General features: G+C 42.2%; 1 protein-coding gene across 1 annotated transcript in view; it reads left to right on the forward strand.

Annotated features, from left to right (window-relative positions):
• The first annotated feature begins 6998 nt into the window (after window positions 1–6998).
• The window catches only part of CCHR7.PART0H3orf49 (chromosome chr7.part0 C3orf49 homolog), a 220296-nt gene continuing 199438 nt past the window's right edge, over window positions 6999–27856 (forward strand). Inside the window, exon 1 of the mRNA XM_044076403.1 lies at window positions 6999–7078. Coding sequence (XP_043932338.1) covers window positions 6999–7078 — 80 coding nt within the window. The remainder of the gene's footprint in view (window positions 7079–27856) is intronic.

A 27856-nucleotide genomic window follows, 5' to 3' on the forward strand; every position in this document is an offset into this window, starting at 1 on the left:
TTTATTGCACTTGATTTAGCTTAATAATTTTAAGCTAAATTGACTGTTTTTGGAGCATTTAAACTAAAATTGTATTTTTCAAACAGAACAACTTGTTTATCCAGGTACAGGGACTATCTTGGAAACTGATATAGTTATTTTTGTGAGAGAAGGTTAATTGCTGCCATTTTCTGAGTATTTGAGCATTATTGACTCTCCTAAATTTGTGTTTTGGTTCGTTCCTTTGCTTCTTTTGTTCTGTTTATTGCTATTTATTCCATGGCTTTACAATGATCTGCGCTCTGCAGCACTGCCTTACTTGTAACTGAATAGTGCGTAGTCAGTGTGTGATGTGGATATCTCACCACGGCCAACCAATATGTGATGTGGATATAACACCACCAACAAACTGATAAAAACGACAAAGACTGTAGTCCAGACTGTCAGCAGTTAAATAAATCCATACAAATCAATGCACCAAGCTGTAAAAACACTCATGCGAGCCAAAAATGGTTAGCGCTTTCATTTAATCCAATATTAAACTTCTTCAGATAACACATACAGTTCATCACTTCCTTTAAATAAGACCTAAATAACATTTCATTGGTTAAGACAATTATTTAAAGTGATACTTCCTTAATAACATTTTCAATAGAAAATTTGTCATTATTTATAAGAACATAAGACACCATCTCTCCCACAATAAAGTTGAATTATAAATACATATACAACACAAAGTACATATTTCCTAAAATTCCTTGTAGTTTAAAATCTACTAAATATTTATTCATATAGTTATACTAAAAAACCTTGCTATTCGATCTTCATAATTTCTTTCTTTCTAAAGCCTTTAATTTTAACACTGCAGAAATTGAGGTATGTTCATTTGTTCCTGTGCATGAGTCTGCTTGCAGCTGCGGCTGCCATTTTAATTCACTTAACTGTAATTGCAGTCCCCATGGTTGTTTGTCATTTATAAATACATGGTCAATGATAATAAAGAAAAACTTATAGCTTGGACATTCCATATGTTTAGATAAGGCATTATTTATGTTGAATTTTCTTATGGCATATTCATGCTTATAAATTCTTTGGCTATCTTTCTCCCTGTTTTCCCTATATAAAATGCGGTGCATGAACTGCAGTGTGCCAGGTAGACCACTGCTTTAGAGTTACAATTGTACTTTCCTTTTAACTCATACTTATAATTTCTTATACTGAAATTGTCTGTTTCTCTTATTTTGTTACACCATATACATGCACCAAATTTAAACATTCCACATTTATTATTATAGGAAATAGTTTGTCCTTTCTTTAACAAATCTTTAAAGCTCAAGCCTTTTTTATATACAATAAGTGGTTTGTCACCTAAATGTTATCTAACATAAGGGTCATCTAACAAGATGGTCCATTTTTTCTGGAATATGGAAATTAAGAAAGTACAGCTGTGTACACTTACCATAAATGTAGATGTTCGAGTGTATTCACTGTTGCAGTCATCACACTTGGGGTTATCTGCCTGCAGGTAGCCCTCAGTCGGCCCAAATACCAGAGTCTTGGGATTTCTGTGGTGGATGCTGTCGCCTCTTCCATGACGTCAGGTTGTCAGGGGTATAAAACAAGCAGCCAACGCCATTACATCAGTTTTTCTTGCCCCAGATGTCAGGAGCCCCCAAAATAGGAAGCAATTACATGGTGTGGAACACCTCCAGTAAAAAGTAAATACCATAGCCATAAGATATGGTCAAAAGGAGGACAGGTAGAATGCATAGAAGAGTCAGGGGGCTGGAGGGAGGGTAACCAGGACTGCATCAGTGAATACAATGAAACATCTACATTTATGGTAAGTGTACAAAACTGTACTATGTTCTTCGTGTTTCACTATTGCAGTCATCACACTTGGGTTGATTTCCAAAGCTAAGGAAGGGTGGAGGCAGTCAAGAAATAGTAGGGCTGGCTACCAGGCCTTGTAAGACTGCTGTGGCAAATCCAGCTCTGGATTTAGAAAAGACAGGTAAGTGGTAATGCTTGGTGAAGGTGTGTACAGAACTCTAGGTTGCAGCTTCCAGGATGTCCCTGGTAGGGATCCCCCTAAGAAATGCTGTAGAGGTTGAGGTAGCCCTAGTGGAATGAGTTTTGATCCCCTGTCGGGTAGGTTTTCCATAGTGCTTATAGCAGAAATGGATACAGTGTGCTATCCACTTGGAAATGGTTTGCTTTGAAATGGCCTTGCCCTCTGCCCCTGTAGCAAAGCTGACTAGCAGCTGGCCAGATTTTCTAAAAGGCTTAGTCCTATCAAGGTAGAACCTGAGTTGTCTGTGCATGTCCAAGGAGTGCAGGGTCATTTCCCCTTTATTCTAAGGATTAGGGAGAAAGATTTGTAAATGGATGGATTGGTTTAGAGCCACACTGGATAACACCTTGGGCATGAAAAATGGGTTAGTCCTGAGGGAAACCCTGTCAACATGGAAAATAATGAAGGGTTCCACAGCCATTAGTGCCTGTAACTCCAACACTCTTCTTGCCAAAGTGATGGCTAGAAGTAAGGCTGTTTTCCAAGAGAGGAATTTTAACTGTGCTGAAGCAGCAGGCTCAAAAGGGGGAAGCATGAGCTTCTCTAGCACAAAGTTAAGATCCCAGGCAGGGGTGGGCACCCTCCTCAGGGATCTTAAATTGTCAGCTTCTCTCAGGAACTGTTTGACCAGAGGGTGAGAAAAGAGAGGTGGCTCAGTATTATAATGAGCTGAGATGGCTGAGGCATGAATCTTAATAGAAGAAAAGGATAGGCCTTTGTGGAGCAGCTCTGCTAGGTAATCTAGGATTTGAGGTAAGGTGTCTTGTCCTTGAGAATGGTTCCAAGAACAGTATCTTTTCCATTTTTCTGAATAGGATTTCCTAGTACTAGACCATCTGGCCTCAAGGATGATGTCCAGCACCTGTTTGCTGAGGGTTGCTGGTGGAGTATTCAGGGAATAAGCCAGGCTGCAAGGTTCAGGGTTTGCAGCTGAGGATGCAAAATCTGTCCCTCCTGCTGGGACAGCAGGGAGGGGGTCTGATGTAGGTGCCAGGGTGGCACTGCTGCCAGACTGCGTAGGAGTGGGTAACAGTGCTGGTGGGGCCAGTCTGGGGCAATAAGGATTGTCCTTGGTTTGTCCTGTTTGATCTTGAGTAATACTTTTGAGAGAAGGGGCAGAGGGGGAAAGGCATAAACTGAGAGGTTCTCCCATGTAAAGGATAGGGCATCCACTTTCAATGCTTGGCTGTGGGGATTTCTAGTGCACAATTTGCTCAATTGATGGTTTTGGGGGGTGGCAAAGAGCTCCACATCTGGTGTTCCCCACCTGTGGGTTAGAAGTTTGAATGAGTTGGGTTCCAGCTTCCACTCGTGTGGGTCCAGTAGATTTCTGCTTAAGTCATCTGCCAATGAATTTTGTTTGTCTGGCAGGAATTGAGATTGCAGGTGCACTTGGTTGCTCAAGGCTGTGTTCCACAGGGCCATGGCTAACCTGCAGAGTGGGTAGGAATGAGTTCCCCCCTGCTTGTTTATGTACCACGTAACTGTGGTGTTGTCTGTCTTTATCAAGAGTTGTCCTGGAAAGATACGGTTTTTGAAGGCTGTCAGAGCATTCTGTACAGCTAACATTTCTTTTTGATTGCTATGTAGGTGAATTTGTCCTGGGCTCCATTTGCCTTGAATACATTTGCCAGCCATGTGAGCCCCCCATGCATAGTCTGATGCGTCTGTTGTCAGGGTTTGGGCGGCAAGGGGTTGAGTGAAAGGGAGTCCCTTGTTGTGGTTGCAAGCGTCTGGCCACCAAAGGAACTCTGCCCTTAGACAAGGAATGATAGGAATAATTGTTTCCAGGTCCTGAGAATGTTGGCATCAGAGACTTTTTAAGTACCATTGAAGTTTCCTCATATGCAGTCTTGCATATGGAATTAGAAGAATGCATGAGGCCATGAACCCTAGGGCTTGCAGTATTTTTCTTGCAGACAGCTGGGTTCTGGTGGCCATTAGTTTTAAGTAGTTTGTTAAATAAACTTGCTTATCTGGAGTAAGGAATGCCATCTGGGAAGTTGTGTTCAAGCTTGCTCCCAGGAATACAATCTTTTGGATGGGCACCGGATGTGATTTATTTTCGTTGATGGTGTACCCCAGAGAAGTTAGAAGTCTCTTTACAAATTCCGGGTGCTGAAGAAGCAATTTTTGACTGTCTGCCTGAATCAGGCAATCATCCAAGTATGGATAAATTTGAATATTTCTCTGCCTGCAGTATGCAATGGCTGGAGCCAGGCACTTTGTGAATACCCTGGGTGCAGTAGATAAGCCAAAGGGAAGTGCAGACAACTGATAGTGCATAGAGCCTGCCCTGACACATAGATATTTCCTGCAAGATTCCCTTATGGGGATGTGCAGATAAGCTTCTTTTAGGTCTAGGGTGACTAGCCAGGAGTCCTTGGCTAGCATAGGAAGCAGCTGTTGTAGTGTAAGCATTTTGAATTTTGGGACCACCCCGAAGGTGTTGAGAATGAACAGGTCCAGGATATGGCACCAAGAGCCCTCTTTTCTGGGCATGGAACAGTCTGGAGTAGAAACCCTGTCCTCTTTGCTCTATTGGAACAGGTGGAATAGCCGTGATACTGGGAAGAGAAAGTACTTGCTTTTGAGCCTCTGCCCACTGGTTTGGAGGACGGTCTGGCAACCCGCTTGGGGTTGGCAGTGAGTGGAAGTAGAATCTCTATCTCTGGGATACAATGTTTAGGACCCATCGGTCCTGGGTAATGGACATCCAGTTGTTTGCATGCAGGGTGAGTTTTCCCCCTAGGGGTGCAAGTACTTGGGCATGGCTGGGAAGGATGATAGACAAGTCATTGTGAATTTTTCCATAAGGGGATGGCTTACCACTCCCTGTTTTTGAGGGGAGAGCACTCCATTGTTTAGATCTCTGTGTACCCTGAGACTGTAGCCTTGGTGGTCTTTTGCCCCTGGGTTTGGGCTGAGAAGACCTGGTAGGGACTGGAAAGGACCAGTTTTTTGAAGGCCAATGCCTACTGAGTCTAGGTGGCTGTACTTGTAAGAAATATTTAACAGTTTGCATAGATTTAGCTTTTTCCTCCATTTTTTTAAGAACCTGTTCTGCTTTTGTGCCAAACAAGCATTCCTGGTTTAATGAAGCAACTAGTAATTTTGCTTTGACATGGTCTGGCAAGATTTGTTCCTTCAGCCAGGCATGCCTTCTCAGTACAGACTCAGTGACAGCAGCCCTGCAAGGTGCTTCTAAGGTATCAAAACCACACTGCAAAGTATGTTTACTGACTTGGTTTGCAGAATCCAGTAACTCTTGTAAATCTTTATTTTCTGCAAAATCTGGAAGCAACATTTTTTGTTTAATTAGATCCATAATATGCTGCTGGTACTTCAACATGTGAAACTGGAAATTTAAAGCCCTGATGGCAAGAGTTGCAGAGGTATATACCTTCTTGCCCCATCTGTCCAAAACCTTTGAATCCCTGTCCGAAGGGATTGGATTTTTGGCTGTAGTAGCCTTAATACATTTAGGTCCCTGGGAAATGGTCTCTGGATCTGCAGTGGGATTCTTTGTCTTTTAGATGGGGAAGGCTGGCTTCCCCTAATTAGAGTTATAAGGTCTTCAGCTATTCTAAGCATTTGTTTCTGTGGCATGGGGGCTTGAGCATGTGCTTTGGTCGTCGGTTTTCTAGGTGTAGTGTGAACTCTGGGCCTGAAAATCTCATCCGTTTTAGTCTGAAACGAAGTAGTAAGTTTAATGTGAACATCGGAAGGTCAGAATACACCCTCAGAAGCCGGTGCCTGCACAGTGGCTCCAGACCCATCCAAGGTAGAGACAGTCGGATGACTTACTGAAGCCATTTCAGAATATAGAGAATGAGAGCGAAAGAATGTAGCAACAAAGATAGTCCGACGACGAATAGGTTGGGTGTTAAACAAGGCACAAAACAGACAGAGAGGGACATCGTGGTCTGGGCCTAAACAGGTGAGGCAGTAAGAATGAAAATCTCTGTGAGGTATTTGCTTTCCACAGGCAAGACAATTGCTAACTTTTTCTGACATCGGTTAGAGCAAGAAAAAATAATCCCCAATGGAGTACTTAGCTTTAGAAGACTACAGGTTTGAAACTTGCTAAACGAAAATTTCAGGTAGTGGCCAACCGGCACTTGCGAACTGCTTCTGCTTCAGGCTCCCATGTGGCAAGAAGAGCTGATGTAATGGTGTCGGCTGTATGTTTTATACCCCTGACGACCTGACGTCATGGAAGAGGTGACAGCATCCGACACAGAAATCCCAAGACTCTAATATTCGGGTTGACTGATGGCTACCTGCAGGCATATAACCCTAAGTGTGATGACTGCAACAGTGAAACACGAAGAACATCTTATGATCGACACTAAAAGTAATATCTAAAGCTTTTGTGTAGTCTGTCTGTGTTTTGACAGTATCATGTGCCACATTATTCTCATTTCTATCTGGCATAGGAGAAAGGGAACGTTCTTCCTCTGTTGCCAAACTAATAAGTTGATCGTTACTACTTAAAATGGGTTTAAAAACACCTCTCATTCTTTTACTTTGTACTTCTTGAACTAAATCATCTAGTAGGTCTACTGGGTAGGCTCGTTGAATGAACATTAGTCGTAATGTATTGCGTTCATGAATGAAGTCTTCCATTCTAGAAACCATTCGGGCCGCCCTTACTAACTGAGCTTTAACGACGGATTTTTTCTGATGATACAGGTGGGAGCTGCTAAAATGCAGGAACGAGTTGGAATATGTTTGCTTCCTGTACATATTAGCAGCATATTTATTACATGTATAATCTTTAAATAAATGGACATCCAAATAATCCATATGTTCAGTATCAATTTTATGTGACTTTTAAAAATGTAGTTGTAGTATTAATATATGATAGGAATTCTTCCAGTAGACCCATAGGTCCATTTCAGATTATCCTTATGTCATCTTGGAACCTATGACAGGTTTTAAGATGAATCCTGTACTTAGTATTAAATGCAAAATTCTTCTCCCAGTAAACCATTACAGTATTAGCATAGGCTCCTCCGCAAGGTGAGCCCATAGCTATACCTCTCTTCTGCAAGAAATATTTACGGTCAAAACTAATGAAAATATTGTTAAGTACCAATTCAAGAAGTTCTAAGCATTTGCCACCTTCTCTGCCTCGATGGAGGACAGAGCTACATCCTCAGGGTATCTGATAGCATAATCTACTACCACTAGGATATACTTCTTCCCTGTGGAAGTCGGGGTACTCAGAGGCCCCACAATATCCATAGCTACCCTCTGAAACTCCTGCCTTGCCTACTTTTTGGCATTGCTCACAGGTCTTGCAGTACCCTGTTACATCCCTTGCAATCCCAGACCAATAAACGTTCTGCATAATATTTCTCTTGGTATGCTTTATGCCCATATGACCTGTAGAGGGAATGTCATGGGCTATGGCTAGATGTGCCAGATCATAGGCTCTGGGCACTATCAACTGTATTCTCTCATCCTCTAGCCCTCCATCAGGGGACCATTGAGAATCAGGCGCCTCCCTATCTACCTCCCTCAAGCCTTGTAGTGTAGGGTCTGAGAGCTGAACCTGTCTCAACTCTGTCTTTGTAACCCTTCCCAGCTCTCCCTCCACAGAAAGTCTGGTATCCTCTGACACTGGTGCCTCACTGTCAGCCTGGGTACTACTACACATCTCTGCCCTTGCAGTCACTCTGTCCAAGGGAACATCAATACCCGCCAGCAGCTGTGGCTCATCTTCAGTCTCACTGCTACAGGGTAGCTCTCTCCCTGAAGTAGCCACCTCATCTGTCCTGGCTTTAAGTGTGCAGTCTGTATGGGTCCCCTAGGCTGCCAGACCCACATTCCTGTCTCCAAGCCTGACTGAGTGCAACTGCATGCACACAAGGTACTGCATTATCAAAATAATTTCCTATCAGGAAATCTGCAGGGATATCCTTAAACATACTTACTTGCTTTCTTCCTTTTCCACCCTCCCAGTCAAGGTGAACCCTAGCCAAAGGTATTTGGAATGGGGGTCCATCCTAAAGCTCTGACTGGAGTAGACTGCCCAAGCAAGTAATGCTCCTCTTTAACCATTGCAGGCTTCACAATGGTTAGGTCAGAAGCTGTGTCTCTCTTAGAAGTGGCCAGTTTCCCATCTACTAAGATAGGATATAACCTCTTGTGGTAGTCTGGTACCCTTGTTGTCTCCAGACAACTTACCACTGGCATCCTGTTATTCCCACTTGCTGGCTCCCCTACCTTTTGTTCCCTACATTGCCTCCATGGACATCTATATGCCACATGGCCCTACTGGTTACATTTAAAACATTTAACTCTTGAGGCTTTTCCTCTTACTGGCAGACTCTGTTGGGGCAGTATAGGCTGCCCACCATGGGTTCCCTTATATCCATGTGCAGCACTGGGTATCTCTTTCCTGTGCAGTATTGCCCTGCTTGCTAGTTATAGGTCTCCTTTTTTTCTCCAACTCATCTGCGGTGTTGCATTCCTTATCTGCCAACCAGATCCTCATATCCTCAGGTGAAGTGCTAAGGGCTTGTTCCCTCACCAAAAGGTCTTTCAACCCTTCATAAGTGGTGACCTGATGCCCATTCACCCACTTATGAAAATAAGTGCTTAATTCAGCAATATCATCACACACACTTTCATCTGCCTTTCGTCTATGCTCACAAATCTTTTTTTGATAAGCTTCAGATGTTAACTTAAAGCAGTGCAATAAACATTTTTTAACTGTATTATAATTTAAGCAATCAGTATCAGACAATTTAGAAGCAGCAGTTACAGCTTTGCCATGGAGTAGGTGGGTCAGGACCTATACCCAGAGCCCTTGGTCAACATTATATTGTTTACATACCCTTTCAAAATATGAATAAAACTATTAAAATTATCGCCCTCTGTAAATTGTGGAAGAAATTTACTGACCTTTATTGCTTCTGGGGTTCGGTTACTCCCTACCCCATTACTTCCATGACCCTGGCGAAGAGTCAGCAATTCCTTTTCATGTTACCTCTGCCTCTCATTTTCTTCGGCTTCCAGACATCTCAGTCTCTCTGCTGGTTTTAATTCTATCTGTTGCTCCTTTTCTTCAGCCTCAAACTGCCGCAGTCTGTCTGCTGATTCTAGTTCCAAGCATTTGGCTGCCAGATGATACATGTAGCCATTCTATAAATATTATGTTAGGCCTAACTGCTAGAACTTTGACATCTCTAAGTAAAATAAATTAAAACAACAGAAAAAAAAAAAAAAAATATTGTTAATTTAAATTATCTACACATGCCTATATATGCATTGTTCTGGTGCAGCTACATTAAAATTCCAGTACATATTAGGCTGAATTCACCCTTCTGTATTCTTTCTGTTGTCATAAAGTGTAACTTTTCAAGCTGGTTGTGATCACTTCAGGGCTGCAGATAGAGATGGCTTATTAGTTTGACCTCCACCTTTCTCCGATTTGCTCACCTAATGTTTAAATGTAGCTGGTTCAGTTTAGTGACTTACAGAATGTTTCAATTGGTAATCTAATTTCCTTAATAAACTATCCCCTTCTGGATTGTAGTTCAAATGACCCAAAGCAGTTAGTGTTAGCAGAACCATGGCTATGTGTACCTTTTATGACTCCCTGATCTGGTGCCCCTCCTTCAAGGCTATGTTGTAGAGCAAAAAACAAACCTCTCCATCTCCAAGTTGAGGAGCAGAAAAAACTGAGGAGCAAAATATGTTTTTCTTTCTAAATAATTGTAGCAAACCCACTGATACAAATGTACTACACATGGAGCTCTGAAGGAGGCAGTAGTACTTCAACCCTAATTGGGAATGCATTGCCAGTATTCAGTTTACATTCTGGCATTCAGAAAATGAATGCTGATGCTTCACTACCAACTGATCTGCATCTACCAGTCACAACCCCTGACAACTTGCACCCAGAGCAGCTGCTTCCTTAAATTTGAAGATTTTGATAAACTTGTCCAGTTTGGGTAGATCCAAGATCAGCCCCAGTTTGTGACTGTTGGTATGATTATGCACTTCACAACCTCAACAGACTGAAAAAGTTTATAGTACAGGTGGAATAAATCACACCTTTTAAAGAACAAACAAACTGAAGAACCAGTTAGTCACTCTACCAGTTGGAGCTCTGGCTTACAAAGGTAAATTCATCAGATGAGATTTCTGAATCTTCAGATTGTCCAGAAATATTTACCCAGAACACGGATAGGTGTTTCATTTCAGATACTGAACCGGAAAATTTGTTCTGCCTGGGAATGTGTAATTTTGCTCATCAGGTATCACGCCTAAGGCACATTATATTATTTCCAGTTGCTGTGATGGAATTCCAAAGCAGATGTTTACAGCATTTTGTTATGGTGAGTTTTGATATACCATCAGAAGTATGAACAGTATTTGGACTCAGGGTTTCACTTTGAGCATACTCCTTTGTAATGGATTATATTGATAAACAAGTTGAAGGGTGCATGTCCCCAAAGCAGCTGTAGACAGACAATACTATAAGCAGACTGTGAACAGGAAAAACAGCAAATGATAGGGCACTGGAATGCAAATGTGAAGACTCATGGGATGAAACTGTGTGCAGACAAGGTTGTGGTCATGACTTCAATTCAGGAGATAAGAAGAAACTGAAAATGTAGACTGGAAAATAGTGAAAGAGTTTAACAACTTCAAGTCTCTGAGGGGTGTGGTTCAGGAAAAGAGAGATATGAATGAGGAGGTCAAAGCTAGAATCATTGGTGGTGCAGCCCGTGGGTGCAAAGTGTCCCGGGGGCATGAGGTGTGCAGCAGAAGAATGCCAAAAAAGTTGAAAATAAGATATGCAAAAAATTTGTGTGACCAGTCCTTCTATATGGCAAAGAAATCTGGGCAGTAAAGACAGAGCAGCCAAGGAAGCTTGAAGTGATAGACAGGAAGAGGCTGAGACAGGTAGCGGGATGCACATTGTAGGACAGATGAAGGAATGACATCAGAGCTGCAGCCACAGTAGCCCCAATTGCAGAGAAGGTGAAGGCGATTAGACTGCAGTAGTTGAGTTACATCATTGTGCAGTGAAGTAGAAGATGATTTCATAAAGCAGATTCTGGCAAAAAGAAAGAAAATAGAGGAGTTGAGGATGTGCAGTCAAAAAATGGGTGGACTGAGTGAATGAGAAGAACTGCAACAGTGAGAAATGACTGTTAAAGAAGGCAGAACAGTGGCACTAAATCAAAAGAGAGATGGTGGCAATTAAAACATCCTGAACCCATGTAAAATCAGTAAAAGCTTGGGATGATGATAGATAGATAGATAGATAGATAGATAGATAGATAGATAGATAGATAGATAGATAGATAGATAGATAAACATGCACACACACAAACACACACATAAATGCACATATTCTTATATATGTATTTCTCAACCAGGTAGACATACAAAGGATCTCTTTTTGCATTGACAAAATATAAAGCTGTTAGTTGATGATGCAGTTTTTTAAATGGGGAGATGTATTACACACACATGCTGGTCTGATGAATTCATACTTCAGTTTTCTTGTTTCATCCACAAACAAAAACAACAGTAAAATACAACAAAAATTGTAAAAAAAAAAGTAGAGTAGCACTCTCAAGATGTGGTTCAGTAACTGTTAATCCTGTTTCTTGAGAGGATTTCTGTCTTCGTAATAAAACAATGCAAAAAAATGCACTTTTACCAGACTGAAAAAAAAATGTTTCCACATACTGGTGCTCACCACAAATAGACTATTATCTAAATAATAAAAAAAAAGAACAGAAGCATGTATTTTATTTCTGTTCAGCACAGGGCCAGTGTTCACTGTTAAGAATTAATGTGCTTATTTTCCATTACGACTACTATGCCCTTGGATTTGTTTCACACTGTCCATATTTGAAAGTGGTTTTATAATGAGCGCATAGACAACACTGGCACACTAGCTGCTTAATGGAATTTCACACATTTTTGTAAGATTTCTTATGTTCTGCTAATAGTGATTTCAGACATGCCAGGCCATCTAATGAGAAACTTAACAACTACAAGCAAATGAATGCAGAATCTTGACAGATACTTATTCCTTTACCCAAAACAAACACAGGGCAATAAAGTGGCTCTTTCTGTCAATTAATACAACACAGATATCCAAAGCACAACAGTCTGGACTCACTGAACTGTATGAATTGGTAAGGAAACAAATATGCACAAGAATCAAAGACTTTCCTCTGGACTAAGTCATACTACTTATAAGAAAGACAAAAAGCATAACACTTTAATAAATGCTGCAAAATGGAATGCTGGATTTAAGAAGAAAGGGATTACAAGGTAGGTGTTGGCTATATAGAACACAGCTCATACTGAGTGTACTTCCTGTCTGTAGTTCTGTAAACATAGTCATATTTATTTTTGACAATCAAGGGGTTCACATACTACAGGTTTATTTATTTATTAGGTTGAACTGGTTTCTTATGTAAATCTTAGATGTTGCTGACCAGCAATGCTAACAAAAGGGTCAGACTACACACACACGCACACACACACACACACACACACACACACACATATATATATATATATATATATATATATATATATATATATTCTTCCATTTGTACAATGCTCTTTCCTGATTTTTGTCATATTGCAGATATAGTTTCATCCTGTACTTGTTAAGCTTATGCCAGGAGATTGTAGCTTCTTCTAGTATGTCTACCTTACTGACAAAAAGTGTTGCTTATCCTGTATGTTGTTTTGTGCAAGCATTTTGATTTTCCTTTTCTGACCTTCCTCCCTGTGAGTAATCCTGATGCTTGCATTTTGCTGGGACTACATGTAAAGATATACTTCATGTTAAAACTTCATCCGTTTCTATCATATGCATTCATTGTTGCATTCTAATCCACAAGTCTTGAACAACGGAAATACATCTTTTTTATTTAACAACAGCCACAGAATGACTGCATTTATTATGCGAGATAATAAACCAAGAATGCTGCATGGAAAACATGTTCACAGTTATCTGTGTATGTATTTTCGTATGTTCATAGGTATTTACTAGGCTATTGATCTGAGAAGATTTTAAGGTCATTGTCACTTTTGTATATGCATACATTTACTAGCTCACTATCATTTTAACATTTACTTGCTTTGATGAGTTGAGTATGCCGGGAATGGGAGTGGGGGTGGTCTGTTTTAGGTGCAACTTAAGTGAATACAAAGCAACATAGTAAGAACAAACAGTACTGTGGTATTACTAACAGGGTAAATCATAAGAATAAACAAAACTGAAAGCTATCATCAGAAATGGTTGTAAGCCACAGTAGGGCAAGATTAATAACTAAAGTGTAGGACACACAAGGCAAATATACCAGTAAGCATTTAAATAGGAATCATACAACCAGCAGTTATCAAGGCTGTTAGAATGGAGTCTATGGATTTAACAGTGGATGGTGCTGACCATCAAAGAACAGTGTCAAAAAGTAAAACAGCTTTAAAGCGTAACAGATACCTCACTCTGCCACATTTATAAACAAAATGTTTGGCAGAACAAAGTACATAACAGCATTTAAAACAGTTTGCTCTTCAGAGGAACACTTTGCTTCTGTCTGCTGTCTGACAGTTCTAAAGTGTTTTACCAGCTTTCAAAGGCTTTGAAAGCTGGTAAAACATTTTATGCTCTCACAGGTTTTTCTTTTTTTCTGTAACTGTAATACATAAGTTCTTAGGTTCATAGTTATATACTAGGCAAATGAACCTTTATAAGCCTAGCTGTGTAATCCAACTTAATTGTATTTCTATGTATCATGGGCTTTTATTTAGAGGGGTTATGTTAGTCAGGAAGTTTATAAAGGTTATGTGCGAGGGTACCTATCCTGTCTGCCTCTGTCTATCAGAGACATGGGGGCCTAACCTGGGGTGAGTTTCCTATTTCACATATATTGGTCAAGGTTACGTGTAAATAAGGATAGAGATGGATTCTGCTTCACATGGATGAGGAGCCTGCCCCACAGCATGGCAATCCTCTGAGACATATATCTGTCCCACCAACATGTCTTAACTTATGTCACAAGCAAAATTTAAATCCTTGGATCTAGTGGTTCTGATGCTATTCATTTTGTGGATGTGCAAAAGGTCCATCATAGCTGGATCTGAGCATGCCTTGTATGCCAAGCATAGATTGCCTTTTAGTAACCTGTAGGAGACAGTGTATAGAGACGGGGCTTTAAGGTGATCAGTATAGAACAGTATGTTTATACCTTGGATTTTCCTGGTAAGGAACCTTTGCGGGCATTCCAACTGTTGCATATGTCTAATCAGATACATTCCAAAGGGGGCATAATACTCAATGATGGGTCTGATATGAGCCAAATACAGTGGCACTCTGACTTCCTTGAATCCAGATGCCATGCCCTTACTTATAAACTGGATAACATAGAATGATTTTCTTACTACCTTGGCCACATGCTGGTCAAAGGCCAGATTTCTGTCTACATATGTTCCCAGATCCCTGACTGCTGGATCAGTTCTTAGGAGTGTCAATGGAGTAATTAACCTAGGTGACAGTTTTCCCAAAAGGCATTATAATGCATTTCTTGGCAATGAGTTTTAATCTGTGACTTTGGCAATAGTCATTTGATTGTGTTCAACCCTTTTGTAAGATGTTTGTGTCATGGGGGGAATCTATGATAGCTCCCAGTTTGCAGTCATATGCAAATTTGGTCAGCCAAAACCCCTTGACATTAGCCTTTACCTCCGAGAACAAGATGTCAAATAGGAGCAGTGCCAGCATGGAGCCCTGAGGCACCCTGCTAGTGAACAGTCTGTTAGTAGAGGTATAATCACCAGTCCTGATTTTCTGGGTCCTGCTTGTGAGCCAGCTGGCAATCCAGTGAGCTATATAGGAGTTTATGCCCAATTCAATGAGTTTGTCAACTATACCAGAGTGGTGTATTGTATGGAATGCTTTACCCAGGTCCAGGTAGGCAGTATGCATTGTTTTCCCCCTCATCCATTGCCTTGGTGACCTTCTCAAGGAATTCCACCAAGTTTAGTAAACATAATCTTCCTTTGACAAAGCCAAGCTAGATTGGATCCAGAATCTGAAGGTTGCCTATCTCTTTGTTGATCATTTCCATGATAATTTGTTCCATGGCTTTGCATATTAGAGTAGTCAGACTAATAAGTCTGTACTTTCCATGGTCGGTTGATGGTCTATCCTTGTGAAGTGGGATAATAGTTGCAGTCCTCCATTCTCATGGTACAAAGCCTGTTTTGAGGATATGGTTGACAAGTGACTCAAGTGGTCCTGATAGGTCATTTTTCCAGCTATTTAGGAGAAATCCCAGCATAGTGTTGGGGCCCACCAAGGTTGTGTTTTTGGCCTTAGCAAGAGCTGCCAGGACCTGTTCCCTCTTAATAGTGGGGGGGTATGCTAGTAGGTATTTCATGGAGGGAGGCAGAGGGAGTAGGGAGTGATGTTCAAGCTGAATTTGTCAGACAGCAAATTTGCCATGTTGTTCTGCTCTGTGAAAGTGGCACCATTTACCACCAGTTCAGCACATTGATGTGTGCTGCCTTTGAGGTTTTGGACATACCTATAGAAGGCCTTTTGGTTGTCTTTACCCCATGAGGCTATCTTGATCTCATAAGTGACCTCAGAAGCACCAGAAGCTGTTGAAGACTGGGGAGGGGAGGCGGAGGGTGAGAGGGGTACGTAGTGATCTAAAAAGGGCAATTTTTTAAAACTATTTACTACCACAGCATAGGTTCACTCAGAGGAAATTTTAAACTTAGCCAATTTCCCTTTTGCTGCTTGAATTAACATTTCCTGATTGGTCTTACCTATCCCATGGCTGATAATTGTATATTAGCCCTAGTGAGAATAAATGTGATCATACTATAGATAATTTGAGGGGACCCATGTAAGGGATGCAGCATTTAGGAACTTCCTGTATCCATTAGTGGCATGAGGGACAATCTTGGAATACATTTTCTATTACCTATCCTTAGGTCCAAGTTGCATTTGAATATAGACAGGGATGAACTTTGTTTTACTTGAATGGATAATCTGTTCTGGAACAGTGGTAGCTTCTGTGGTATATATCCATCTCTCCACAACATTCAGTTTAGATACCTGAACTGAGTATTTCTAATGCCATTTGACTTGCTGATGTTCAGTAGGTCCATCTGTATTAGGTCAGAGGATGCCTTGTGTGCCAGACATGTCACCTCTAAGCACTCTGTAGGATACTGAGTATAGTGATAAATCTTTGAGGTAATCCATGCAAGGACTTGTACCCTGTTAGTAAGGTATCTCTGTGGGTATTCCAATTGTTGCATGGGTCTAGACAGATACATGCCAAAGTGGGCATTATACAAAATGATTGACCTAATGAGAGCTTTGTAAACAGGGACAATAACAACTTTAGATCTAGTCACAATCAATTTGTTTATAAGCTGTGCAATATAGAAAGACTTTCTTATGACTCTGACCACGTTGGTCAAAAGTTGTGTCACTGTACACACAAGTTCCCAAATGTCAAACAACTGGGACAGCTCTCAGGGGGCATTGTCAATTTGGAAGTTACCTGGAGTAGATGACTTCCCAAAGGATACAATGTATTTCTTGGAGTTTAGTTTCAATTCATGATTCTGGCACCAGTTATTGTTTGGGACAAACCTTCCTGCATGATGGTTAAGTCATTTGAAGATTCAATAACTGCTCCAAGCTTGCAGTCATCTCAAACTTAGTCGGCCAAAGCCCTTTGGTATTTTGTTTTACTTTTGAGATATATATGCCAAATAGAAACAGTCTCAGCACCGAACACTGAGGGACTCCATTGGCGACTGGTTTCTTCCCCTATTTTGATCTCCTGCATCCTGTAAGAAAGCATACATGTATCCATTCTTTGATTCACCTTCCTGGTTGTATTAACCTGATTGTATTAAATTATATTTCTTGTATAATACAGCATCACCACCACTTTTAAATATGTGTTAAATTTGTAGTTTGGAACAGTCTTCTAGTAAGCAATGAAACAAAATGTATAAACCAATAATGATAAAACTACCCATTTCAGAAAATTACAACCATAAAAGGCCACTCAAACGTCTGTCATTACAATCCACCATTATCAGTAAATATGCAAAATCTCTGTAGAAGTAAGTCATCTAAATAATTCCACATTAAAGGGATCTGTAACTAATGAAGAGGTTGCTGCTATCAAACAACTTTATATTTCATTGTTTCATCTACAAATAAAGTGCCTGTTGCCCTTGAAGAATAAATTGTGCATGCTACAATAAAAAAATGATAAGCTAATAATTTTGCAATGGGGAATGGATGGTAAACTGATAACCAAAACATAGTTACTAGATAACTCCTCCAAAGAGGACGTTCATAGGACTGCAGAATCCACTCTGTTTTAAAGTACAACCCTGTACAGTATCAGCGATCCATCTACATACTGTGGGCGTAGAACCCACAGCCTTCTGCATCCAAAAGCAAGAATACTACCTGTTGTGCTACTAACAATGCAAACAGCTTAACATAAGTAGCACTGAACTTATCTTCCCCTGAAGCTCTCTGCTCCTTGTAAAATCCACTTGACACTCAACTAAATCTCTCAACTTCACAGCACAAGAAATCTGGAAAAAGACAAAATTTATTTGGGGGGGGGGACAAGACCGTAAACCAGGGGCACGTTTTAAATATTGCTTGTATAATCTTAGAAAGCTGCTAGAATGAAGTGTTTTGTGTTACCATGTGTTTCCAGAAAGATAGGAAGACTGAAACTTAAAGGGCTATCATTATTTACTGAATTCAGTTCGCACTGATTTGACAGAAAACCATAAATTTTAAGAGGAACAGACCAAAAGTATGAGCCAAATATTCTGTGAAAATCTGGACAGTTGAGAGCTATGGACTCAACTCCCTGAATCACAAGTGGTGGAATGGGTAGAGAATTCAGGCTCTTGTTTGAGCCTGAGTAACAGTAACAACCAGGTATAACATGCACGCACAGACACACAGACACACACACACACACACACACACACACACACACACACACACACACACACACACACACACACACACACACACACACACACACACACTCGTCAACCTGTGTGAATACGAATCCATATCGAATCCGAGCCCATGTGCCAAGGTCCAGGGGAAGGAGGGAGGGACGGTTGAAGACAAATGAAGTACAACTACTCAGATGGAATGTTATGGTGAGTACATAGCTTCTTTATCTGTACCATGGAGCCAAAGGATGCTCTCCTTCTAGAAGTCAAATCCAATTTGTAATGAGAAATAAACATATGAGATGAAGACCAAGTAGCTGCAGAGCAAATGTCATCCAAAGACACTTTAGACCAGAAAGCTGCAGACGTAGCCATGGACCTAGTGGAATGAGCTTTAACGTGACCTGGAGGAGACATGCCTTTGTCCTTATAGACCTGCAGGATGCATGAAGAAATCCATCTAGCTATAGTGACTTTGGAAATAGGTTTGCCCAAAAAGGGTCTATAGAACAAAACAAACAATTGATCAGATTTACAAAAATTTTTTGTCCTGTGTAAATAGAATTGTAACTGTCTATGAACATCCAACATGTGTAGCTTGTATTCCATCCTGTTTTTTAAAATTGGGAAAGAACACAGGCAAATTTATAGTCTGACTGATATTGACTGGTGATGCCACCTTAGGAAGAAAAGATGGGCTGGTTCAAAGGGAAACTCTATCTTTATGAAAAATCATGTACAGAAATTTGAAGGATAAGACCTGTAATTCCAAAACCCTTCTAGCAGAGGTAATAGTGACCAGAAAAGCTGTTTTCCACGATAGAAATTTTTGCTCTGCAGTTGTGGCAGGCTCGAAAGGCGGGGCAACCAGAGCTTGGAGAACCATAGTAAGGTCCACTGGGGACAGGATCTTTGACATGGGAGCATAGCAAAAAAGTACCTTTAATAAAGGCTTTACACAGTCTAGAAGATGCCAAGAATGCAGAATTCTCACCCACATGAAAATGAGAAATGGCAGCCAACTGAACTTTGACAGTAGAAGAACTAGCTCCATGCTGATAAATATCAGCTAGGAAATTAGGATAGCAGAATTAGGAGCCGTGAAAGGATCTGAACTCCTCTGAGAGGCCCAGAAAGAAAAACGTTTCCACTTGCTGCGATAAACCTTTCTGGTTGAAGACTTATGAGCATCAACCAAAATAGATTTAACTGAGTAGGAAAGTCCGGGAGTCCTAGCAATCACGGGAACTGGAGCAGCCAAGCCATGAGCTTTAGGCTGTCCAGAATCAGATGAGGCACCCCTGATGGGTGTAAAATCAGATCCTGAATGGGATATAGGATCCAAGGTGGAGCCAGGTGGAGCCAGAAGGTGAGACCAAATGAATGGAAACCATACCTGGCAAGGCCAGAATGGGGCAATGAGGATCACCTTGCTCCCCAGTCGACAGGCTTTCTGCAGAAACCTTGGGATGAGAGGAACTGGCAGGTAAGCATACAGAAGACTGGGAGGCCAGGCATGAACTAGACTGTCTCTGGGGGACTCCCCCAGCAGGGGGTTCAAAGTGAAAAACCTGCTGCACTTCACATTGGAAGGAGATGCGAAGAGATTGCAGCAAGGTTGACCCCACTCGCTGAAGATCTGTTCTGGTACTGACAGATTCAGAGACCACTCGTAAGGCATCAGAATAGTCCGAATTAGCCTGTCTGCTAGAATGTTGTACTGTCCTGGAATGTGCATTGCGATAAGAATGTGTCCAGTGGAGATCTCCCATTCCCACACTCTCATGGCCTCGCGACAAAGGGGGTAAGATCTGGTCCCTCCCTGTTTGTTGATATACCAGACTACTGGCATGTCATCTGATTGAATGGCAATCATCCCCAGAGGAAGAAAAGTATGAAGGGCCTGGAATGCTAGAAAGATCACCCTTATCTCTAGGACATTGATATGCAAGCTGGTTGCTATGCTTGGACTGACCTGCCCAAACAATGCCCCACCCCACCTGAGTTGGGAGGCATCCGTGGTTACTGTGGTTTGGGCTGGGGCTGGAACAAAGGATTGTCCCTCCAAAATGTCCAGAGAGCTCATCCACCATATGAGGGACGACCGACTCACTTGACTTAGGTGGATAGGATAGGTTAGTGGTAATTCCAACAGGGAAAACTGAACCGCCAGAGTCCACTGAAGAATCAGCATGTGTAGCCAAGCACAGGGAAGAAGAGTTATGGTTGCTGCCATCGAGCCTAGGGCACTCAACATTGATTCTGCTGTTGGGAGGTGAGAACGGTAAATCAGGGAGACATGCATCCTGAGGTTTTGAACTCTCTTCGAGGTCAGGAACACTTTGCACTGGAGTGTGTCTATCCTGGCACCAATGTAGTCTATTACATGTACAGGCTCTAGTAGAGATTTGGATGTGTTGATTGTGATACCCAAACTCAGGGCAAGTGTCAGAAATGAATCCTTGGTTTGGGAAAGTAGACGCCTGATGGGAGCAGCGTGGAGCCAAATTGTCCAGGTACGGATAGACCTGAATCTCCTGAAGCCTCAGGTGAGATGCTACAACTGCCATCACTTTGGTAAACACCCTGGGGGCTGTGGTGAGACCAAAGGGTAGGGCTCAAAATTGATAATGATCGGCCCCTAGCCAGAAGCAGAGGAACATCCTGGAGCTTCTGTGCATTTTTATGTGATTGTAAGAATCCTGGAGCTCTAATGAGGACATCCAGTTGCTTTCTTGCAGGTACGGCATGATGGACTGTAGTGTGACCATCCTGAACTTCTCTTTGGCAACTGACAGGTTCAGGATAGAGAGGTCCAGAGTGAGCCTCAAGTCTGCCATTTTCTTTGGCACCAAAAAGAACCTGGAGTAGAAACCCAATCCAGACTGATCTGGGGGATGGTTTTGATGGCTCGTTTTTCTAGCACTTTGGAAATTTCCTGTGCTGCTGCCTCCCTTTGCATGGGTGGTACACCTGGGAGGTGTCTGGGAGATATGGGAGGGCTCACAAAGGGGACAGAGCATCCTCTAGATATGATCTGAAGCACCCAGCGGTCCGTTCTTATGGACTCCCATGCCGTTGGGTGCAAGGACAATCGTCCCCCAACTGCCTCCATAGTAGAGCAGCCAGGCAATCCCTCAGGGTTGCTGCCTGGGTCTGTCCAAGAATGGTTTTCGAGACCCAAAGTTTCATGGACCCCCTTGGCCTCTGGGCCGCCATCCATTCTGTCCCCTTCTGCCTCTAGAAGAAGAAGAGCCCTGAATGTCCCGGGACTACTGAGACTTCTGGAACCATATCTTCTTTTGCCCTCTCTGGTTCCAGGAAAAGGACCTTTCAGGGTTAGAGAAGCGGATCCCGACGGCAGACAGTGTCTTCCCATCCTTCTCACTCTGGGCTAGTGTCTCCTTGATGGTCTTACTGAAATGAGTCGAGCTGTCATAAGGGGCATTGCAAAGGGTGCCTTAAAGGGTTTGGTAAATTGGCACAACCTGAACCAGGCATTACACCTCATGGACATGCCGAACCCAGCCACCCTAGCCGCTCCTTCCATAGCATTGGGAGAGGAGTCTCATGGACATATTTGATACCGCTTTCAGAGTGGCCATTTTTGCAGAGAATGAAGCCTTGTCCTCCTGCGACATGGACTTGGGTGGTGACTCCTCCAGCTCCTTTACTAGGTCACGTTGGAGTCTCGTGACATGGGCCAAGTAATTCAGTGCCCTGATCGAAAAGGTAGCTGAAGCATACACCCGCTTCCCTAGGCGGTCCATCATCCATGACTCTCGGTCAGGATGGTGGACTGAGGAACTTTCCTGAGATAGTTCCTCTTCGTGGCTGCTGCTACCAACATGGCATCCACTGGGGAGCCCTTGTTCCAATAAGGCCTGTCAATGGGGGGACTTAAAACCTTATTGGAGTGCTTGGGGATCGGCTTCATGATATCTGGTTCCTTTCACACCCGCAAGGTGATCAAATCCACTAAAGGATCCATGTTAGGGGACACCTAGGAAGTAGACAGGTCCATGCCAAAAGCCTCCAGAAACAAAGACTCATCAGAGGTGGGCTTGGGGCAGACCAACCTCCCCATTAGCACAGGATCTAAATGATGTCTCCAAAGTAGACATTATCGGGAGGTGATCTTGGGGAGCCCTCCCCATCGTCTAAATCTGTGTCCTCGGTTAGGAACTTGGAGGAGTCCAAGTGCCTCCTCTTGCATGTATGCTTGTGAGGCACATCTCCAGTGGGGCTCTCAGGGGAGTGATTGGAAGCCATCTGTTCCTCTGGGGGAACTGTCTGGGGCTCTACGGGCACGGGCTGTCTCTCTGGTAAGGCAATGGGGACCATAGACAGAGCCGAGGGAGTCTGGGTGGAGTCCAAGGGGGGCAGTCAGGGGTCTCGATCTGATGGAGAGGACCCTTTCTACCACATCGAATGCCAAAGGAGAGCTGTCCTCCTGGGAAGCTAATAAGGAAGCCGGTCTCCCCAGGTCTGATGTGAGAATCAGAGCCGGACCCTAAGTGGATGGAGCTCCGAGGGAGGGAACCTGGCTCGTCAATGTCTGAGCTGATGGAAAAGTTTCCACTCCCTTGGATCTGACACCCAGGCTCCGGCTTTGATAGCGGCTTGGATCCAAACTGGTCAGATCTGAGATGCTCCAGGTAGCTGTCAGCATCAAGAAAACAATGACCATCAGAGCAGACACCCTGACCAAGGCCAACCTCGGATCCGAGAACTCCAAAGCCGAAGGTCAGATCGGGGAAGGAGAAGTGGGTTGAAAGAAGGAAGAAAGCTCACCCCTCTAGAGGGAGGGGGGCTGACAAGACCCCCATCTGGATCTGTGTATGGATAAAGCACCTCATCATCTTATCCAGATCTATGTCCGATAATTAAAGGGTCAACCGTGATGAGGCCACAGACTCTGACCTGGCAGGTCGGGGATCTGAGGCCCGGCAGACTGGATGTGCCTCCTTCGGCTCCAGGGAGAACCTCGGAGACCGGAGCCAAGGGGAGTCATGGATCCATGCAGACTTGCTCGGGGAAGTGAGGTCCAGGGACCTCTTCCTCTTTTCCTTCATCTTTGACTCTCTCACCCGCTCTCTACCTCTCCTCTACTCTGCTACCACAGGCTTAGATGCAGGAGTTTGAGTCCCAGCCTGGGAGGGAGGGGAGGTCAGAGGAAGAGAAGTGGGAGAGACAGTCACAGCAGCCTCTGTGACTGAAGCTGAAGGCGAAGAAGAAGGATCAGTAGCAGGAAGAAGACCTTTGAGGGCCAACTTGGCCTTTCTGTCCTTTAACGCTCGGGGATTGAACCCCGCACAAATGGAGAAATCCACACTAAGGTGGGCCACACCTAAGCACAACACACACGGAGTGTGGTCATCTGCTGGGGAGAGCTTATGGCCACACTGTGTGCAGTGCTTAAAGATAAGCTTTTCAGCCATTCTACAAGAAAAAGAAAGAAGCCTTGAAAAAAAAAAAAAGATAGGCAAAAAACTTTCTTTCTTTATTCTACAGACACACACCCACTCACCACACTAGAGAGAGACAACACTAAAGGGGGGAGGGGCACCACAGACAAACTACTCTAACTAACTATCTAAACAAACCTTCACTTGACGCCAAAGCGATGGGAGGGGAGAAAGGATACCTACACTAACCTAAATCAGCTACAAGAAATGGAATTTTTCAGACTTACAGTAAGAATTCCTCCACTGCTGGCTGGAGCTCTGAAGACATGATGTATTACAAATCACGGCAAACAAAATCTGGGGATGGAAGGCAGTGGAGGTGTATTATGGGTAAGGAGGAGTCTGAAGCTCGGAGCTGATGCTAGTAATATTTGCAGGCTCGGATACGATACGGATCCATATTCCCACAGGGTGAAGACCAAATGAAGTAAACTACTTCAGATCTCTCCTTACCGGCATGACTCTGGCTCTGGCAGCACCAACAGAACAGCGGCAGCATAATGATTGTAACACAGAGCAATAAGAGAACAAGAACAGCTAATTTAGTTAGTTTAACTTTTGCGCGTGAATCCATATTAGCGTGAAAACTCCACTTCATTAATTTTTTCCCGACATGTCTTGGAGCTGTAAAAGTGGGGGGGCTCCCCCTAGCTCTATGGTTCTGGCACCCATGAGTGGCCTTGTTGGACTTAATTAGTCCTCTTAGTTCCCAACTTAATTTAATTAGAGAGCTCCTATCATTATGAGAGTTGTTCTTCCCGATTTTAGCCATGAATTTATTCCTTTTGTTATATACCCTAATAAGGTTAGAATTACACCAGTGTTATTTGCTTTTAGAGTTTGTTTTTGGGCTTACCTCTAGTAGGTATAACCACTTCTATGCAGCCGTTTGCATGGTTGTACAGGGTCTCTGTGAACAATTCCACATATGTTGTTGTGACCTTGGGTCTGGGAGGGGCATTGAAGTTTGATAAAATATCACTTAATAGGATGTAGTTTGCTTTGGACTAGTTCTTAACTGTTTCAAGAATTGCTAGGGTTACAGAGTTTATTTTTATTTTAAAGGAGACATTTTTGTGGCCCAACCTCACCAGTGAGGATGTGACACTGGGGGGGGGGGGTGCAGCTCTCTACCATATTGGTGAGTACCAGGTCCAGTATGTTTGAACCTCTTCTGGGTGTGCACACTATCTGGTAAGAGTGTTTGTGTTAAAGTCCAGGAATCATTGTACCTGCAAGTATGAGGCAGTGTATGTTTCCCAGTCTATAGGGGAGTAGTTAAAGTCTCCCATGAATAGGGTTAGTTTAATAGAGAGTATCTCCAGTAGACAGACAGGGAGTAGATAAAGCTCCATGCTCTACAAAAAACTACGACTGGGATTCACTGATCATAACCTTTTATTATGTGTTCTCAACATAGCTGCCAAGATTTATCTCTTAGGCTTTGCTATCAAGGTGAATTTCTTAGCATCCATGACTCAAACATATAATAAGTTTGCTGACTGGAGACCTGATTGTAATCCTCTGTATAATGCAGATAAGAATGTAATTAGCTATTAAGGAAACTGTTCAAAAGCAGAGGCCATATACATGGCAGGCGCTATCCAATAAGATGCAAATAAACAGACAGATCTTGAGGAGGAAGAAAAAAATTGCTATAGAACTGTTCAGAAGGACAGGACAAAGAGGCTTGTGGCAAAAGGTTAACAAAGATGTGTGTTTCACTGAGAAATCAGATGGTTGTTAGGCATGCCGCATCATTTTTAATGATAGTTTTAACATAAGCATTTCAAGACAGATTAAGCTAGATTTCTGGTCTGCAGTTGTGAATGGTATACCGACTAAAAGTCCAGCACTTGAAATAGAAAACAGTTTTCTGGCAGAAGAATGCTAAATATAGAGACGACTGGAATGAGGAGCAGGATGTCTGAAATTAACTGTTTTATCAACAGTTTTTGTACTGTCCTATAAATCGAATGACAGTTTCTCTGAATGTCAAATTTTTTGAGGTTTGTGTTACAGGTGGATTTCAGTAGTATTGTTTAGTATGTTTTCAGCGGCTTATTGTGTACTGACCTGGTGCTGCACTTACATTTCAGTCATTTGTGATCACACTGTGTAGGTAATGGGGTCGGATGTGCTTCTGCTATATGCGATCTCGGCCCTTTCACACCTGTTATGTGACCATAGAATAAGTATATTTAAGTAAAGGGTGTTGGGGTACAGCTTAGCCCCTCTACTCTGGGAAACCATTGTTTTTAGTCATTTCATTTGTGTTTTCATTCATACTCTGTTTTTTCCAATGAATAATATGGTATTGATTGTTTAATTTTGTTTGTAAGGTGTTTGGTTGTTTGACATTTAATATATGGATATAAAGCCAACAACACCATTAATGAACAAACGGAGGAGCATTTCAGCAGTTCCTAGATGCTATAAGCCATTCAGCCAAGATATTTCAGCATAGAATATATAAAGTCCAACAATTTTTTCCACATGTAACATGGCAAAAGAAACCTACTGTAATCATCACTTCCCTTTCTTTGGAACTGAAAAAGGTTATTAAAGTTCACATATGGACATGGTTTGATAATTTAGGGAACAGAAAACATGGTCATAAGCAAATAGCTGTGAAATCCATTTTGGTTCAGTAAATTGGACCAAGCCTGGTATTTCCAACTGTGGCATCATTGCTCATATGTGAAAGGAAGGTCACGGGTTTCTAAAGAGATTTCTGGGTGACAATATGACATATTGATTCATTGATTATTTATATCCACACTGAAGAGATGTGAGTATAAAAATTAAGGTTAGGCGCAGTCTGGGATTTACTTATATTAAGTCAAAACAGGTATACTTATAACCATGAATATATTAAATAAGATACCAGCTCAGGCAAAGTGAACTACTGCTTCTTAGCAAGAGGGTCCTGAATTCTTTACATGAAACGGGAGAGTATTGTTGTCTAGATTACAATGGATCCATCCATCCTCAACCATTTTTTCCTATTTTGCACAGGTTGTCACTTCCGCAGTGACAATCATCTCAAGCCAAGGTTTACACTGCCAGATGGCTACCCCTGCCACGATAGTTCATTCACACCACTCACACCTATGGCCAATTTAGAGTGGCCAATATACCTACTGCATGCCTTTAGAATGTGGGAGGAAACTGGAGCATCTGGTGGAAACCAACATGACCGCAGGGAAGACATGCAGACTCCACACAGAAGGCATCCTAGCTGAGGAGTGAACCGGAAAACTTCTTGCTGTGAGGTAACAATGCTAACTGCTGCATCGTGTTGCCCACCGCAAACATTACAATGGATATTTTTGTATAAAGCTGGAAAAGATTTACGGGCAAGAGTTAAGGCCTACAGGAGCCCCGAGATGATACTTTAAGGGTTAGAGAGGGGGGTTCTGGGCTGTTGTGGTACAAAACTCCTTTTATAAGAACAAACAGGTATTTACAAAACCAGTAAATAACATAGTCAAAAAATCCAGGGTCATGAGTTCCTTTAGTGAAAGTTGGTAGTTAGCTTTTGGCTGAACTGCAAACTTTGTACAGTCTGTTTAATAGCACCCATAAGGAACCCATTGTTGGGGAAGAGGACATTTCATCAGCAGAGATAATGACCACATTTGCCATAATGTCCCCACTTTTATGATAATTGTGTAATCTTAACAACAAAATGTCTATATGAGTTCAAGAAACAAATATTCTACTTAGATATACACATTTGTAAAATGTGAGTTACTGTCAGCATAATGGAGACAGACCTGCATTTGCTGATAATGTTATGGTCACTCTTTTTGTTGATTGGTGTGGCATGCACCTTACTTATCATAAAGAGCAGATTAAAGATCTGAGTGACAACACGTGGTGTGATACCAATGAATAATGAAATGATAAGAAGTTTCATGCATAGAAAATCAGACCACCACAACCTAGAACTGCTCTGCATCTCTGAGCTTCTTTAAGTAGAAGAGACAACAGTTTCATAAGTAAGATGAACGCAGCAGCATTCTCATTCTGCAAGGCTGAATACTGTGGCTTAAAGAAGGTGTGTGTGTGTGTGTGTGTGTGTGTGTGTGTGTGTGTGTGTGTGTGTGTGTGTGTGTGTGTGTGTGTGTGTGTGTGTGTGTGGTGTTATACATGACCATAGAGTACTTACAGATTGCAGGATCAGTCATGAATCCTACATTGCAGTTGATTTAGCATTCATATCAATGTGCAGTTGTGGGTTATGATACCAAGTATTTTTTAGTACTGATTATTAGCTGTTGAGAAAGGTTTGAATATCAGTGAGTCATTT

Source organism: Protopterus annectens, chromosome 7.part0, assembly GCF_019279795.1.
Source record: "Protopterus annectens isolate FY-2018-M chromosome 7.part0, PAN1.0, whole genome shotgun sequence".
NCBI lineage: Eukaryota > Metazoa > Chordata > Ceratodontiformes > Protopteridae > Protopterus > Protopterus annectens.